Source organism: Pecten maximus, chromosome 11, assembly GCF_902652985.1.
Source record: "Pecten maximus chromosome 11, xPecMax1.1, whole genome shotgun sequence".
Classification (NCBI taxonomy): domain Eukaryota; kingdom Metazoa; phylum Mollusca; class Bivalvia; order Pectinida; family Pectinidae; genus Pecten; species Pecten maximus.
The window spans coordinates 28,739,373-28,757,773 of NC_047025.1; the positions used below are offsets into that span (position 1 = coordinate 28,739,373).

The window sequence follows — 18,401 nt, forward strand, 5'->3', positions numbered from 1 at the left end:
TTATAATATTTAAATTTTGAAATGATTTCCTTCTTTGGTAATTGATAATTAGAAATTGAAAATATTTTTGAAGACACATTATTATTGCATTGTTTGTACAATTTTTTGGTAGAACCTTATATATATAATTAATGAGCACGCCTGTAATTGCTTGGAATTTTGAAAAAAAAAAAATGAAACCTTGTATAATGACAACTTGTTTATACTGATAATCATGCATGTGGTGATGAAAAAATTCTTTCTTCTCATTCATAGGTTCGTCAATTTGCAGCAGTTCTTCTGAGAAGAAAAATCCAGAAAGGGAGACATTATCGTGCTCTTCCAGAAAATATCATTAACAAGTATGTAAGATATTGTACATGGAGACTATGAAGAAACATGGATAATTAAACCATGTTAAACAATCATTTTCTAAAGATTGGATGGAAAGGATATTTTTGCTGATATATTTGTACCTGAACTGGTTTTAGGTGTAAATAGGTAATCGGTAGTGTGTTCTTCAATACAGTGGAACTTCGTTAACTCGAACTCGGATAACTCGAATACCCCGCTTAACTCGAAGTACATCGTCCGTCCCGGCCGGATTCTCTCTTTATCTTAGTAAAAAAAACTCGGAAAACTCGAACTCGGATAACTCGAAAAACTCGGATAATACGAAGTGAAAATTTGGTCCCAACAATAAAAATCCTATTTGAAATGAACGAATAACTCGAAGTATAATTTTCGTCGATCGTTGGCAAATGCCGACAATTTTTAAGAGCTAAATTCCGTTTGTAATACTGAACATATCGGCACTACTTATAACCTACATGCTATTATAAGTGTTTCATAAATTCATAAAAGAAATTGTCGGTTGAATCTTATTACAACAAGTCTTCGTGATAAAAAGTACTGCTTTACCTACATCAGGTAATTTCCTAAGGCGGTCGCCGATATTAGTACACAAGATAGTCAACAACTCATCTACCTGCTCGCTCAAGCGGAACTAATCTCTGACACACCGGTAGATCTACCCGGCTGATGTTTTTACAGGTGTAGAAATGAAACAGTCACCGGCGCCTATTAAATCTTTAAACTGCTGAAACAATAGCGTAATTACTGCCGAGGTGTTCAGAGTACAATTGTAACGGTCAGTGCTGTCTATTAAATCGGATAAAACGCCAGCTCAGTTACAGTAACATTTTATACGCACATGCGCAGCCTAACTTCCGGTGCTAATACACATGGAAATGGCGTGGTTATCAATAAAAAGTAAGTAGGCCGATCAAACAGTATTTCATATGTCCAATAAAAGGTAATGGTTCTGTTACGTTTTGCATGCAATCTGTGTTAAACTCAAACGGTTACCGGGTATTTGATTTGACATGAATAACTTGTTATTTTGTCAAATTCCGTTTTATCGTTTACCTTTTGCAAACATGACTTGGACATCAGATCGTTCTTGAAGTGACTAAGTGAAAGAAACGTTATCGTGACTGTATATCGGCAAAACTACACCAAATTACAAGTATTATAACGAAACATTACATATATATTTACATGTATTGACCAGTCTTCACACTAAACTGATGAGCAACAGAGCGATCAGTTATAATGATTATAATAATGTTGACAAATATTGACCAAACTTTTCACCAAAAATGATAACTCGCTTAATTCGAACACTCGGATAACTCGAAGTTTTTTCGTGGTCCCGTCGACTTCGAGTTAACGAAGTTCCACTGTATATTATAAAATTCTTTAGTATTGATATACTTCAGTTTTGTTCAATCTATTGAATTATTTTTTGTTGAAATGAAAACTAATCCATAGAATTTTAACCTGTCAGAGTGTCCTCACTGTGTCACTTCTTCATGCCACGATAAAACTTCTGTTTCAGTATCAGGGATAACATCTTACAGATCCTTGTACAAGAACCAGAGTAAGTATTCTCATAAATGAGACCGGTATATCTCATGTGCTACCAAGTGCTAGATTGCCTGTTTAATTGTATTTGTCTGGTACCTATACACATGGTGTTTAATTAAAATGACGTAACATCCAATTTCCTCATTGATGCATAGCCCACAAGAGTGGAAATTAAATCAGACAGAATAATTTGTAATACTAATAGGCCACATAGCTTTACTGTAACAGTTATGTTTGTGAATTTGTTTCCTGTATGTGATCAAAATCAATTTAAGTCAACATTCTTGGTTTCCTGTAACATTTCATTCTTGACTTCACTTCAGACAAGATTTTGCTGCAGAATATAAACCATTGACGAAGACAAACTTATCTTAATTAATTTACTGTACATCAAACCTCCATAGTAATATGTGTATTGTGATGAGCAGGACTCGTTAAGTTGCCACGTCAACCAAAAATACTCAATATGTTTTTTCATGTTCATGTAGAATTCTAAAACTGGCAGAATATGCATCAAGTTCAGTGTTAGCACGGGCCTTGAGAAAGCCTTGAATTTCACTTTGGGCCTTGAAAAGCCTTGAATTTCATTCTGGGCCTTGAAAAGCCTTGAAAATTGGTTTGCAGACTTGAAAAATTCTTGAATATTAAGGTTTCATTAGGATAAGTGAAACCCTGGCCACTGATCACTTGGGTTCAACTTTGTCCATGTCGCCTCCCCTACAGACGTTAATAACTACCATGTCAAGTTGTATTTTGATCAAGTGGATAGTTATAAGTTGCGTTTTTGTTCTCTTGCTCCCTCTTAAGCTGACTTAGATGACAGGTAAAATGGGTCTTGGATATTTAATTAGGACATAGAAAAGGCCTTGAATTTGGTTTTGACATAATCCGTATGAACCCTGAAGTTGTAATTGTGGGACAAAGACACTGTCAATTATTTTTACACAATATAATGTGTGTGGATGATGTACAAACTCTTACTTTACACAATGTGTGTGGATGATGTACAAACTCTTACTTTACACAATAATGTGTGTGGATGATGTACAAATTCTTACTTTAGACAATAATGTTTGTGGATGATGTACAAACTCGTCTTTTACACAATATAATGTGTGTGGACGATCTACAAACTCCAGTTCCAATGTGAATATTGAGTTGGAGTAAAAATAAATATTTCTTATAGCTTTGAAGTTTTATAATTGCAATACAACATATGTCCTGATTTAGATAATAACAGGTTAGTTTATAAATTACAAATTATAGGGAGATAAAGCCAGATAATCTGATTAAATTTAATTACCAGGAAGCAAGATTGAATGAATCTCATTTGTTGATATCCATTCATAATAGTTGAAATTATGAACATAGATTTGGTTCCATTCTAAAAATAGATATTTTATTTTTTGAATTAAAACTTAATCACAGGAAGAGTGTGAGGAACTCCATTGCCCAGGTGGTTGCTGTGGTGGCCAAACATGACCTTCCAAACAACAGCTGGCCACAGCTGCTGCAGTTTCTGGGAACCTCGTGTAAGAGTCAAACAGTTGTGGAGAGAGAGGTATGTCATTGTGCTATGTTATCCCTTCAGAAAGTAACTTAAACAAATTCATCAGACACAACTTAAAACTATATTATTCAGTAACCTCCAATATTTATCTGGTTAGACAATCAGAATTGACACTGACATGGATATAATTTATGATATTGCAACAAAAACATGACCTTGAGAGTTATATGTAATTTCCTCTCACTCTCAATGTCACTTGCATGACTCAGGGGTAGGGACTCCGTTTTCTGGGAACTTGAAACCAAAATAAAAGCTTTGAGGAAATATAGGAATTAAAGGGAGGTAACTGTGTTTTGAAATTTGCACCTGTAAGTCTTGGTTATTCTATTTTACTGGCAGCACAAAGCTTGACTAGTGTAAAAATAAAGTATAATTATTATATACCGCTGCAAATTTCAAAATAAAGTAAGTTTATACTCTAAATTGGCCTGGTATATAATGTTTTTTGAATTGTGAAGGCAGAGATTGGTTGGAAATTACAGTGTATTTCATATATAATTTGGTGCGACCTCATTCCCAATGCACTTTAGCCTTATTTTTCCCCCCAAAAAATTTTAAAATTCTTGATTGTGTCCATAGATTAAAACTTATGAAAAACACAGAAAAATATAATGGCAAATATAACAACAAAAGATAAGAAAACAAGAATTCACACATGTTCAATTTACAGATAAAATTTTCCCAACACAGTCTATTGAATTTTTCTAAAATACCTAGAAAAAGCACTGAATTACTGTTTTTGTACTATTCATACTTAGGAAAACCTCCCTTCGACAATCAGGTTGGAAACTCAGTGTGAAATCAATATTGGCTATACATTGTACATGTGATTCCTTACTTATGACTTGTTGAAATAATATTTATTTGACAGACTGGTGCATTTGTACTTCACTCTGTGGCATCTGGGGCGGGAGAACAGCTGAAGCCTCATCTTGCAAGTCTGCTGCAGATGCTGGCTGTAGTAGTCAATGATACAGAGAGTGTTCTTGTTCCATACTACTCAGTAAGGTACTGTGATATGTGTCCGTGTCCCCTTATACTCAGTAAGGTACTGTGATATGTGTCCGTGTCCCCTTATACTCAGTAATGTAGTCATATGTGTCCATGTCCCCTTAGTAAGGTACTGCTACATTCCGAATATGATGTGATGTTTAGAATGCCACTTGTTGTCAGATATCATTACTTCCAAACTTAAAATGGTTATTTCATACTACTAATTTTCTCACAATATTTTCTCTCTATCCAAGGACTCAAGAGATTTAACGGAAACGGTAGTGGAGAATACAAGTTGAGAGCAGATATGTTTTAGTTCATTTACACATACTGCCAGACATTAGATAATTTCTTTTCATTGAGGCATCAATTGTACTACACAAAGTAGTTGTTGGCCACATTTGCATTGAGTGACAGGTCTGGTTTTGTTGACACTAAATTACATTTGCAGTAGTGATATTTTAGTTCTGCTGATTAATCCAGTTTAGAAATTTGAAATTTGACGTCAAATTTTTGTACGGTGTGTAGATTTATCTTGCTGGAGTCCTTTTAGTAGGAAAGTGTCTGATTTATTGCTTAAAATCATTTATATTTGATACACATATTTTATTTACAGAACAATCACAGAACTTATCTTCTTTATTGGCGAAGATGAGAAGGTAAGGTACACTCTCTCATATTGGATGTTTACAATTGTGATGTCATTAATCAATAGTGCGGGTGACATCAAACTATGGTTAAATGGAAAAAAAATATTTCTTAATTTTTATTGTGCTTTTATAGACTATATTTTGTTTGTGTTTGCATGTATGTCAAAATTTGACAAGAGTATTAGATACAATAAAATCCCATCACTATCAAACAATCTGCTTTTGATATTGAAGAAAACTTGTTAAACAATGGATTTTTAGCCCACCATCATCAAATCGCCTTTCGTCCGTGGTTCGTCGTCCGTCCGTCCGTAAACAATTCTTGTTATCGCTATTTCTCAGAAAGTACTGAAGGGGTCTATCTCAAATTTCATATGTAGGTTCCCCTTGGTGCCTAGTTATGCATATTGCATGTTGAGACCAATCGGAATACAACATGGCTGACAGGCAGCCATCATGGATTTTGACCATTGAAGTTTGTTATCACTTTTTACAGAAGGTACTGAAGGGATCTTTCTCAAATTTCATATGCAGGTTCCCCATGGTCCCTCGTTATGCATATTGCATTTTGAGACCAATCAGAAAACAACATGGCCGACAGGCAGCCATCTTGGATTTTGACAATTGAAGTTTGTTATCGCTATTTCTCAGAAAGTACTGAAGGGATCTTTTTCAAATTTCATTTGTAGGTTCCCCTTTATCCCAAGTTGTGCATATTGTATTTTAGGATTTATCAGAAAACAAAGTGGACGACAGACAGCCATCTTGGATTTTGACCATTGAAGTTTGTTATCGCTATTTTACAGAAGGTACTGAAGGAATCTTTCTCAAATTTCATATGTAGGTTCCCCTTGGTCCCTTGCATTGCATTTTGGGGTCAATCTGAAAACAACATGGCCAACATACAGCCATTATCGCTAAATCTCAAATTTCATATATAGGTTCCCCTTGTTTGAAAAATACTGGAGCGATGTTTCTCAATTTACACCGATTAGTAAGAGGAAGAAAAAAATAGAGAGAAGATCAATCTGACATGGAACCTATAAAGCTCATTCAATGGTGGGCGCCAAGATCCCTCTGGGATCTCTTGTATATTAATCCCGCAGAATTAAATCCCCGTGTCATTGGGGGAATTGGTTAGTATTTCCTCTTGTCCTGTATTACCTCTATATAACACTGCCTACATTAGTAGGTAGAGTTAGATACTGTAACACTGGTCTGCAGATCATGATATCATTATTGTTGTGATGTTACAGCTGTTATGTTAGAGATGGCTTGCTCACACTGGCTAAATGTTTAGAGATGACTTGCTCACACTGGCTAAATGTCTAGAGATTGCTTCAGTGTTCGAAAGTAAAGGTGGTCCGATGGTCCGAGGCTATAGAAAACCTGGTCGGTCTATGTAAAATTTCAAAGCGTTGGCCCCATTGGCTATGAAAAGTTTGAGCCCTGACATACATTACAATTCATGAAAACAACATTCCGTTATTTTCTGACAAATGATGATATGAAATCAGAGCTTACAATAGAGTTTATTTTACCCATAACAGCGTGTTATTACTGGATGATGCAAGCATTTGCGTGACAGTTATGTTACTTTCAACAATGTTTTAAAAAATAGGTCTATGGAAAAATGACTTCGGCTATGGGATTTCAATTTTCTGTAGACATATTGTCTAAGGAATTTTCATATATAATTTCATACACTGTTGCTTGTTTACACTAAGTGTTATTTGGGTTGTTCACACTGGCTTAATGTCTAGAGATGGCTTGCTCACATTTACTAGGCGGTTTGGTCTGATCAGACATCTGTCTATTATCCAACCATCTTTCTTAATTTCTTCAAATTACCACCATAATGCAAACATGATTGCTCCTCCTGTGATATTAGACATAGGTCTTCACATGGAAAGTTTGATATCCACACAGGTACTTCCTTGCAGATCATGAAGAATGAAGCACTTTCTTGTAATCCATATGCACCCTGGGGTTTGCCCTTGCCATCCACTAATTTATTTTGTGTAGAATCTACCGAGTCTACCAATTAATTGTCATCCCCTGCCTCCCAAACTTTTGAATATTTTGTCCTAACTGCAGCTTGACAGGTGGAAGATAAAATTGAGTGATCAGTTGTTCAATAAAGATTTTTTTCCTTTCAGCTATGCAGTATTGACAGAGTATAAACAAGATGTTTTATTAATACATTTGTTGTTATTTACATACATTTTGTTTTCTATGGGTTTTTTGTTGTTTTGTTTTTTTTAACATTTTCAGTTTTCTGTCATTTTACGTTTATATGATAGACTATTATATAGTCACTCGATTCTTAAAAATAAAAGTATGGATTATTGCATGCAATATGGTTAAGCCATACATTTATATTTAATACCTTGAAAAGATATTTTTTCTAAACTTGAGCAGAAGTCTACTTCATGTACTTATCCAGAAGTTTAAGAAGTACAAAAAATATTAGCTATGTAAAAATGTCGTTGTTGAAGTGTAATTATGAATCTGGGAATTATCTGTGATATTTCTTTGTAGCACATATCTGAAACCCCTACCGCCCCTTAAACAATTTGACACTAAAACAAGCTTTTAATTCTTTTTACAGAAATATGTTCAAGGTATGATTCCAAGAATTTTGGAGTTTGCAAAAATTCTTATACCACAAGATGAGGTGAGTCATACAGTGTTAAATAATTATTGAAATGAAAAAGGAATTCTGATATGGTACAACCTGGTATTTTTACCTGTATGCCTTTCTATTGTAAACCTTGTTTTTTCTCAAAGATCTCCTCTCCCCATATTTAACTTATCTCTAAACTTAGTTGATATGCTTTATAATCATGATTTGTAGATTTGCTTTCCTGAACGGCATTTGAATCAAGAAATTTCCAAAAAAAAAGAGTTATTTCTCTTTTTGCATTTTATTCTTGTCCATGTGTCTTCTCACTCAGTTTCTGACTGATCTTTTCAAAGCTTGGTGGACTTTATCTATGACACATGCAGTTTTATATTAAAGTTCAATTGATCTATGACACATGCAGTTTATATTAAAATTTGATTTATCTATGACACATTCAGTTTATATTAAAATTCAATTTACCTATGACACATGCAGTTTATATTTAAGTTCAATTTATCTATGACACATTCAGTTTATATTAAAATTCAATTTATCTATGACACATGCAGTTTATATTAAAATTTGATTTATCTATGACAAATGCAGTTTATATTAAAGTTCAATTTATCTGTGACACATGCAGTTTATATTAAAGTTCAATTTATCTATGACACATGCAGTTTATATTTAAGTTCAAAGTTCATTTTGACCCTGAAGGTGTTGTGTTTTTACAGGAGAAAGCGTGTGAAGTGTTAGAGGTATTTGACGAGATGTTGGAGTGTGAAGTGAACATCATAGTGCCTCACATGAAAACCGTGGTTGATTTCTCTCTAGAGGTATGTACATGAGAAATAAGTTATTCAATTTTACAAAATCCACCTTGGCACAGTCAGTGGGAACATGTTTCTCCTCCAATAGCAGAATTAGGAACACAAATTACTTACATTTACACTATTTTACTTTCTTGAAAGTGCTTTTAGTGAAGGCATACATCTTGTTAAAATTTAAAAAAAACAAATGTATGTAAAATATGTTTGAAATGTAACCATTCCTGAAAATGTGAAAATATCAGATATTCCAAACCTGGTTTATATAGTGATATGGCAACATAAAAAATGTCAGCCATCTCTAAGATTTTGGGGGGAAAAGGAGAAAGAAACAAATAAGTAATAAATGACTTAACTTACAAATATTGAAGATGGTTTTGAAATGTGCAGTGTTGACTCATTTAATACCTATATTTGGAATTGTTTGATTATTTCAAACTATGTACACCCTTTCAAAATGAAAATACAATGTGTGTATTTTGTTTGAAATGTCACTTCCAAAAAATTCAATATATTTTACATTCAAACCTATTTAGACTCTTTCTTAGGAAGTTTTATCTGCATTGAAGTCCAAGAAAGTGATCACTAACGCATATCAGAGATGGCTTGTTAGATACTGAGGTCTCAAGACTTGGTTTAGTTATATTCAGTAGCACATTTAGACAATGAGGTTGTAGTTTGAAAAAATCATCATATTTCAGGTTGCCGGAACATCTGCCCTGGGCGACAGTGTACGAGTCAAGGCTATGTCTTTCATAGCATCATTTGTCAAGCTCAAGAAGAAGGTAACTTTTTTTTCTAAGATAGTTAGTGAATTCATTTATTCTTCTAGGAATCATGGACTAACATGTACACTTGCTGTTTCCTTATGACAAGAAAACCTCTTTCTTCTCATGGTTGTTCCAGAAAAATATCAACAGAGTGGAAAGGAATGATTTAATTACATCAATACCATAATTATACTGGTCATAAGACTCATTTTTACCCATGCCCACCATCCTTAAATGATCATAGCTGTTGATAGGCTGTTGAACATTACAAACCAGTTCCACGAACACCTTGCATATAGTGTTATGGAATATATATTTTACTGGATAGCCCTCAGCTGAATTTATGCATGTATTATGTTGAATATTCAAAATTTGGAAACTCTACGGGTATTTAGATAATAACATAATTAGTAATATTTGCTCATGTAGAAAGTATTTGTATGAGAATAATTTGGTGTACCTGAAAAAGAAAGTCACAATATCATTGTGGATGTATAGATTTCAATAGTTTATTTCTGAATCAGCTACAATGACAGAAGGAAGTGTTGATAAGTTTTGGTCTTTCCTGAAACAGAAGTTACAATATCTGAAGGAATGTGTGATACATGTAATTTGTAGGCTTTCCTGAAACAGAAGTTACAATATCAGAAGAAATGTGTTGATAATTTGTAGGCTTTCCTGAAACAGAAGTAACAATATCAGAAGAAATGTGTTGATAATTTGTAGGCTTTCCTGAAACAGAAGTTACAATATCAGAAGAAATGTGTTAATGATTTGTAGGCTTTCCTGAAACAGAAGCTAGTAGACCCTGTGTTAAATGTCGTTTTCCCTGTGATGTGTGCTGGAACAGAGGATGATGAAGAAGATGATGATGAAGTTGTAGATGAAGTAGAGGCACAGAAGCCATCTGTTTATGGCCCCCAGGTAAGGGTCATGAGACATCTGTGAGGTGACAGTTGATTTGATATTAAATTTTTTGTGACTTCTCCGTGGAAGCTCTTTGAAATAGAAAAAAGCGGCAAAATGTCTAGTCCTGGGGGGAAAAATTAGCAATAAAGAAAAACATGTCTTGATTAGGAGCTGTGGAACACAGCAACCAATTGCTATGCCCGGAGACATTCCCCAATAACGAATTCATTCCGAACTTTTGGGGAATCAAAATAACACTTGAGTTCATGATTGGGCCAGAAGTGATTCTTCCCAAAAAACACAAACAACACACTAGACAATCTATCTCCTTCTGCGAAGTATTTGTTTGTTATTTAGTAATATGATTCACGCTTGTTTGAAGACATCTGCTTGAGATCAATGAATTATAGAAAAAAACAGTTAAAATCATACACAATGACCTGCTTTATCCTGGAGTATTTTCTCAGGTAAGGTCAGTCATTAACAATTCATTGTTAGCTTTCTCTTACCTTTATTTATCAACAGATTAATATGAAACTTGCTACAAATATTCTATCCCACAATAGCTCGAACAGGTTTGGGTAATGAAATTTTGTGATAATTTTTACCAGAGTTATGCCCCTTTTATTGCCAAATATGGGTAATGTGTAGAAAATGACAGATATTTTCTATTTCTTATTCAATTCTTCTTAGATTTTGTTCACTACAACAAGAAGCAATTATGTTCAACATATATTAGGGGTTTATAATCACCCATCAACCACGCTTCATTTTCCTGCGGTAGCTTTTCCAGTGACCGGTGTATCATGCTCCCGCTCACGGAACTTTTGTTGATTTGGTTGATTTAAACAGTATTTTATAACCAAAATATTTACAACATATGGGTCAATATATACAACAATTTAAGTTCAGGGATCTGGCAACAAAAGTACGCTCTTATTTGAAGCCATTTCCCTACATATGTGATTTACAAATGTGCTATACTAATTAGTTTGCTGATATAATAGCATAACTACATACAAAACTACATATAAAATAACTTTTTTTTTTGTCAAGCCAATTCCTTATGAACCATATTTTTGTCAAGCAAAATCTTTATTATGAACCACAATTATGTTTGATGACCTGATTGACTTGTTTAACAGGTGATCGATACAATGGCTCTCCATCTTCCTCCTGACAAATTCATTCCTAACCTGGTGAGTAATGTTACAACCTCAAAAAATTTTTTAAAAGATTTTGAACAGAATAAACAAATAATTAAAAGAAAGTGATGTAATTTGAAAATATTGAAGGTGGTTTTGAAATGTTTAGTGAAGACTCATTTGATACCTTTATATTTGGAACTATCAAATTATTTAATTCATATTAAGATAAATGAAAAAAAGTTTATAGATACTTGAAAGTTGATTTTGTTATAATCTAGTATGCTATCCAGTAATAAAATAAAGGAAAATAAGTAAAGTGATTATTTTTAGGGAGCTGTATTGGTTATGGGTAAATGATTTGTATATCCCTCCAGATGAAGATCGTAGAGCCTGCAGTTTTGAGTGAGACATCTTCGCATCGTCGCGCTGCGTACCTTGCTCTGGCTGTAGTAGCAGAAGGTTGTGCTGACTACATCACCAATAAGTTAGTTTTACCATATGTCCATAGCTGTAAAGTTATGTATAAAAACCTCCAATCTGTTGATAAAATTTCCAATTAGCCTGAAAACATAATGAATACATTTCCTTGTTGTGATTTCATTTGAAATTATTCAGATAAACATTCATGTAATGAAATCATTAGGTTAGTTTGTGGTAAAAGATGTTAGAAACATTTCAGTTAATAAGAAATGTATCTATCCAAGATTCAAGTGTAGAAAAAGTGTATGTGTACAGTATTGTTAGTAACAGATGTACCGATCCAAGATTGATGTGTTGATCCAAGATTGATGTGTTGATCCAAGATTGATGTGTTGATCCAAGATTGATGTGTTGGTCCAAGATTGATGTGTTGGTCCAAGATTGATGTATTGATCCAAGATTCAAGTGTAGAAAAAGTATGTGTACAGTAGATTTAGTTACAGATGTACTGATCCAAGATTCAAGTGTAGAAAAAATATGTGTGTTGGTAGTGATCCAGCAATAAGCCAATATCTGGTAAAATACAAGTACCTGTAATATTTTGAGATGATTATTGAGTACCTGTGATATTTTAAGATGATTATTGAGTACCTGTGATATTTTAAGATGATTATTGAGTACCTGTGATATTTTAAGATGATTATTGAGTACCTGTGATATTTTCAGACACTTACAGGCAGTATTACAGTGTGTTGTCAAAGGTCTGAATGATCCAGAACCACAGGTTAGGAATTCTGCACTTTTTGCTCTTGGACAATTTTCAGAACATCTACAGGTAAGAATATTTTGATATTGTAAAGGTTGAAATATTTTGCCCCAGTACAGACACATATATAAACTAACTTTAAAACAGATCCAGATGTTATTGATACTGTATCATATGAGCTCTTTATAAACTGGACCTTTATATAGACTTGACACTGTAGAAATTTAAAAACCTTATACACTGAACCCAGTACAAACTGGACCTTGTATGAAGTGAAACCTTTATTTAATAAACCATGTATTGACTAAACTGTTAACTCTGCATCAACTAAACCAGGTATTAACTGGCTGGACAGTGTATAAATTTGACCCTGTCTTTATACTGAAGTCTTCATCAACTAATCACTGTATTACCTGGACCCTGTATAACTAAAGTTGCTTATTAACAAAGGTGGCCACAGAATTACTGTTCAAGTCTCTTTCTCAAATATTCCCCATTTCTCTTGCTTTCAGCCGGATATCAGCAAATTTGCCTCAGAGTTACTTCCCCTGCTGTTTGAATACCTTGGCCGAGCAACAAAGGAGGCTGATAAAAATCCCAAGGGTCTGACCAAAAGCTACTACGCTTTAGAAATGTTCTGTGAAAACCTTGGTTAGTTGTCACTTTATGAAAAGTCAAGACAACAAAAAGAATGATTAAGTTTATAAAATGTTATTTCTAACTTGTTTACTCACTGAAAATTAAGTGTTTAGTTAAAATAGTAATATTGTTATTTGTTAAGTTAAAATGGTAATATTGATGTTAACTGCTTTATACCTCGGACATGGATCTGATAGGAGATTTATCAATGTAAATAATTTTGCCTTTGAAAAAGTGGAATGTACTGATTTTGGTAATTTAAGTTTGTCAGGAAAAATCTTGGGAAGATTTTGTAATATTCATATTTCATGACTTAACCTGTAGTTGTATTTTAGATACATTGTGTCTCACTTATCAGAACATTGTGTTGTTATAGGTAGCATTGTGTTATTATAGGTAACATTGTGTTATTATAGGTAACATTGTGTTGTTATAGGTAACATTGTGTTGTTATAGGTAACATTGTGTTGTTATAGGTAACATTGTGTTATAGGTAACATTGTGTTATTATAGGTAACATTGTGTTGTTATAGGTAACATTGTGTTGTTATAGGTAACATTGTGTTGTTATAGGTAACATGGTGTTGTTATAGGTAACATTGTGTTGTTATAGGTAACATTGTGTTGTTATAGGTAACATTGTGTTATAGGAACATTGTGTTATTATAGGTAACATTGTGTTGTTATAGGTAACATTGTGTTATAGGTAACATTGTGTTGTTATAGGTAACATTGTGTTGTTATAGGTAACATTGTGTTATAGGAACATTGTGTTGTTATAGGTAACATTGTGTTGTTATAGGTAACATTGTGTTATAGGTAACATTGTGTTGTTATAGGTAACATTGTATTGTTATAGGTAACATTGTATTATTATAGGTAACATTGTGTTGTTATAGGTAACATTGTGTTATTATAGGTAACATTGTGTTGTTATAGGTAACATTGTGTTATTATAGGTAAAGACATTCTGCCCTACTTAGCCACATTAATGGAGCACCTGATCAATGTCCTCCAGACCTCGCCCACCAACCGACCAAAGGAACTGGCAATAAGTGCCCTAGGAGCCACTGGTCAGTAGCCCTACATCTCTCCAGCCTTTGTAACATGCATGCACTTTTCTATGATGAACAAGAATTCTGTATAAAAACTTAACTAATTTATTGACAGGTACAACTAGGTAATTTATTGACAGGTACAACACATGGTAAATTAAGCCTTTGTTTCAAATATGAACTTATCTTTAACAAGCATTCTGTATAAAGATGTAGGCTATGAAGCAGATTTATTGTCAGGTACAATACATCTTTAATGTCAAAAAGTCCCTACATGCCTTTGTTTTAGTCCACATGTAATCTTGCACAGAGATCACATCAGTCAGTTTTTGACAATTCTCTTAAAAAATTGTAGACCGATCATTTTATCATGGAGTAAAAGTTGTTAACAGATTAACTATTTTAAATTTCCGACATGTTTTGAACTCACAGGTTTTAGCAAAAATTTGTAGGCTGTTGTTTTGGTTAAGCTTTGCATTTGGGTCCATTTTTCCGCAAATTAGTTTGTCCTATTTTTGCAGCATTTATAGGGCATTACTTAGTTGGCAATCCTAATTGTCCGTGTTTTTATGACAATAAAATGTGTTTTAAAAAAAGCATTTATATGGATATATATTTCACTGACATAACACAATCACACTCTATCCACAGTAAATGCAGCAAAGGAAGGTATGAAGCCCTACTTTCCTGTTATCATTGAGCAATTCAAAATCTATCTCATGGCTGGAGAAGATGAGGAGATGAGAAAGTTACAGATACAGACTTTAGGTAAGGCTCTTTGTTAATGTAAAAGATAAATATCTATATGTTTATTTCTGTGTATTTAATCAAAATTATAGGTATTGCTTATTTCTGTTTGTTAAGGTAAGATAAAAACTTTAAGGCTTATTTCTGATGTTTGTTAGGTAAGATAAAAACTTTAGGGCTTATTTCTGTTGTTTATTAAGTAAGATAAAAACTTTAGGGCTTATTTCTGTTGTTTGTTAGGTAAGATAAAAAGCTTAGGGCATATTTCTGTTTAAGTAAGATAAAAATTAATGGCTTATTTCTGTTTGTTAAGGTAAGATAAAAAGCTTATTTCTGTTTCTAACGTAAGACTTATATTTCAGGTGATGTTTGTTTTTGATGTCTTTGTTATTTAAAATAAAAACATTTTTTGTTGTCAATACTTTATAGGAAACATATTTCAATTGTTATGTTAAGAAGTTAAGAAGAAAAAAAAACTACTTTTTACCAAGTCTTTAATTCTTGACACTCTTTTGATTCCATTGATAGACACCCTTGGAGTGTTGGCTCGGGGAGTAGGACTGGAGACCTTTCTTCCATTGACTAAGGAGTGTGCACAGCTTGGCTTGAATCTCCTACACACAGTCGATGATCCTGACCTTCGCAGATGTGTGTTAGTAGTTTTTATCTCCTAGCCATGACATGGCTGAAGCATATAACACTACACCTTTTCTGTTATAAGTCAAGCAAATACATATCAAAATTAATTTAAGAAGTTACATTTATGTTTCAGTAAAACACATATCAACACATTCATTTAAAGGAATAAGCTTAATGATAGATCAAGTTTTTTTGAAAATTCATAATTTGATTTGTAATTATTTTCACTACTGTTGACAGGTATGGGCTGTTTGCATCACTGTCCTCCATCATGAAAGGTGATATTGGGCCTTACCTAGAAAATCTCATTACACATATGCTTGGCTCTCTGAAGTCTACAGAAGGCGTAAAGGTAAGTTCTAATGTTGCTTTACATTTTACTTGATAATCACATATTCTTGTACACTTTATCTATGTATTTTAATTTTGTGTAATTATATAAACAAATACAAGTCATGTTTACATGACAACATTTCAAGCTCTTGTGTGGTTCCTTTGGGTTCAACATCTATTTTACGGATGAAGTCTTGGGAAAAGGGGCCTTTATTCGTCTGGTCTACAGGCTGGGACCCCTCCCTTGAAGGGACATGAAAGCAGTACATAAAGGTTGTGGTTTTCCACCTAGGTCCTTAGGGGGTCCTTTTTGGTCCACTGGCAAACTGAAATAAGCCTCTCTTGAAAATAAGCCTGTAGTTTCTTACAAGCAAAAGTAAAATACACCTTGTTTAAAAATAACAAGCCTTTCCTGAAAATAGAAAATAAAATGTTCAACATCCTGTATGTAGATAAGTGATACTTCAAGGATTGAAGGAGTTCTGGATTTATCATATTTCATCATATTAAACAAAATAAACTATAGTGAATTGTTTCCCATAATAACTTCATAAAGACATGCCAACCTCAACATAAACCTATCTTGTAAATAAGCCTGTAGTTTCTTATGAGCAAAAGTCACTTGAAAATATGCCTCATTTGAAAATAAACTTTTCCTAGAAATAAGTCTGAATGTGGTCATTGTTAATGAAAATCAGCTGTGTTTTTAGTGAGTTTTTAGGACATGTGTTTACCATGTATAGGTCAGATATATTTTATAGCAGCTATTAAGTTGTTATGAAGACTGACAGAATAAGCAGTATAACTGAAATAAAATGTTCTTCGGTCCACAAATGTTGAGACTTAGTCAGACTGAGTTTGGTTTAAGTGTACTAACATCTTAACAAAACAGACCATATACACTTTTGTCAAACTAATCAAGCTGCTTGGCCTATTTTACAGTACCACCACATGGAATCATTAGTTTCTGGAAATGTTAATGCAGTAAATTCAGCCCAGCCTCACTAATAACCCAAAAATCATGGCACTAGATCTTTCTGTATTTACAAGTAGCAGTATGGTAATTGACCTGTTTAGTGACTAATTGGTATAATTAAGACAGAGAGAAACATTTCAGGAATATCTGAAAATGTTACAGGCACATGTGAAGACAGCGGAAGAACAAGTGAGCTTATTTAATGAGGAAGACTTCGGTGAGGAGGAGGACATATCTCAAGAAGACGACGAGGAAGATGATGAGCAGCATATAGAAGGGTATACTAACTCGTCACCTGATTCTTTACCCCTAAGTCCATACACTAATACAGTTAATGGGAAACATAGTCAATCAGTTTTTATTCTGGTTTCTTGATTCATCAAAAAAAAAGAAAGAAATAAACACACATGACAATGGAAGTCTAATTTCACTGTGGATGCATATTAAATAACATATTTTTGACTTTCTGTATGTTTCTATTGCAATATCTTCAATACTCTTTGTTGACAGGATCAGTGTAGAGAATGCCTTTGTTGATGAGAAAGAAGACACCTGCTGTGCTCTAGGAGAGCTGGCTGCCAATTCAGGGTATGTCTACGTTTTGTGTAACAGACAGTTTATTAATGAATGTAATATTATTGAAATTCTACCATATATTTCATTGTGTTAAATCTTTTGTCTAAAGTTTGTTCCTCAACAATTCTTGTCATCACTACTTGAGTTATTAAAGGTATTTTTAAATTTTGTTTATAGATTCCCTCTGATCCTTTACTATACATGACAGTTACTTTAACGGCATTGAAGATATCTTAATGAATGTTGCTGTATTAGATCTTTATCACCACAAAGGAAGTGTAGTGCTCTGTCATTGGGTCATTGTGACAAATTACTGGGACTGATTGTTAGGTCACCTGAGACGAAGTTTTCCAGATATGATAGAATCAAATACTCTTTACAGGTAGAATGGTGCTTTACCAAAATTTTTAATTGCATGGCCCTGGAGTCTCATGTTTGCCCCTTTGGAGGAGATACCCTTTACTGTAGATTAAATAGGGAAATCACATTTTTGACTATAATTTGTGTCATTTCTATTGGAATTAGCAGTATTGGTAGGTAGTTTGCTGGTATACAATTATTGGCCCCCTGGGGCTGATGGGCTGGGGTCAAAAAGGGTCAAATTTACAGAAATATTTCAAAACTCAAGTGACCGTAAAGGCCCATGGGTCTCTTGTTATTAGGACTGGTTCTAATTCCTTGCTAATGCTCTAAATACAGTATTACCAGGGGCATAACTTTTGAACAGTTAAAGATATCATGAAAATTCACATTGCAGGTCAATATTCTTTCCATACCTAGAGAAGAGTTCAAGAATATGGTAGAATGATATCCTGCCGACAGATGTGTACTGTGTCACAGGCAACAACT

General features: G+C 33.7%; 1 protein-coding gene across 1 annotated transcript in view; it reads left to right on the top strand.

Moving 5' to 3' along the window:
- LOC117338537 (importin-4-like) overlaps positions 1-18,401 on the top strand; it is a 27,212-nt gene that overhangs the window by 2,467 nt on the left and 6,344 nt on the right. The window contains exons 3-22 of the mRNA XM_033899895.1: positions 256-341; positions 1,880-1,921; positions 3,337-3,469; positions 4,350-4,486; positions 5,088-5,130; positions 7,733-7,798; positions 8,482-8,583; positions 9,276-9,359; positions 10,125-10,268; positions 11,399-11,452; positions 11,776-11,885; positions 12,548-12,656; positions 13,100-13,238; positions 14,186-14,299; positions 14,933-15,049; positions 15,557-15,680; positions 15,908-16,019; positions 17,139-17,254; positions 17,487-17,564; positions 18,310-18,351. Of these exons, the coding sequence (XP_033755786.1) occupies positions 256-341; positions 1,880-1,921; positions 3,337-3,469; positions 4,350-4,486; positions 5,088-5,130; positions 7,733-7,798; positions 8,482-8,583; positions 9,276-9,359; positions 10,125-10,268; positions 11,399-11,452; positions 11,776-11,885; positions 12,548-12,656; positions 13,100-13,238; positions 14,186-14,299; positions 14,933-15,049; positions 15,557-15,680; positions 15,908-16,019; positions 17,139-17,254; positions 17,487-17,564; positions 18,310-18,351 (1,952 nt within the window). The remainder of the gene's footprint in view (positions 1-255; positions 342-1,879; positions 1,922-3,336; positions 3,470-4,349; positions 4,487-5,087; positions 5,131-7,732; positions 7,799-8,481; positions 8,584-9,275; positions 9,360-10,124; positions 10,269-11,398; positions 11,453-11,775; positions 11,886-12,547; positions 12,657-13,099; positions 13,239-14,185; positions 14,300-14,932; positions 15,050-15,556; positions 15,681-15,907; positions 16,020-17,138; positions 17,255-17,486; positions 17,565-18,309; positions 18,352-18,401) is intronic.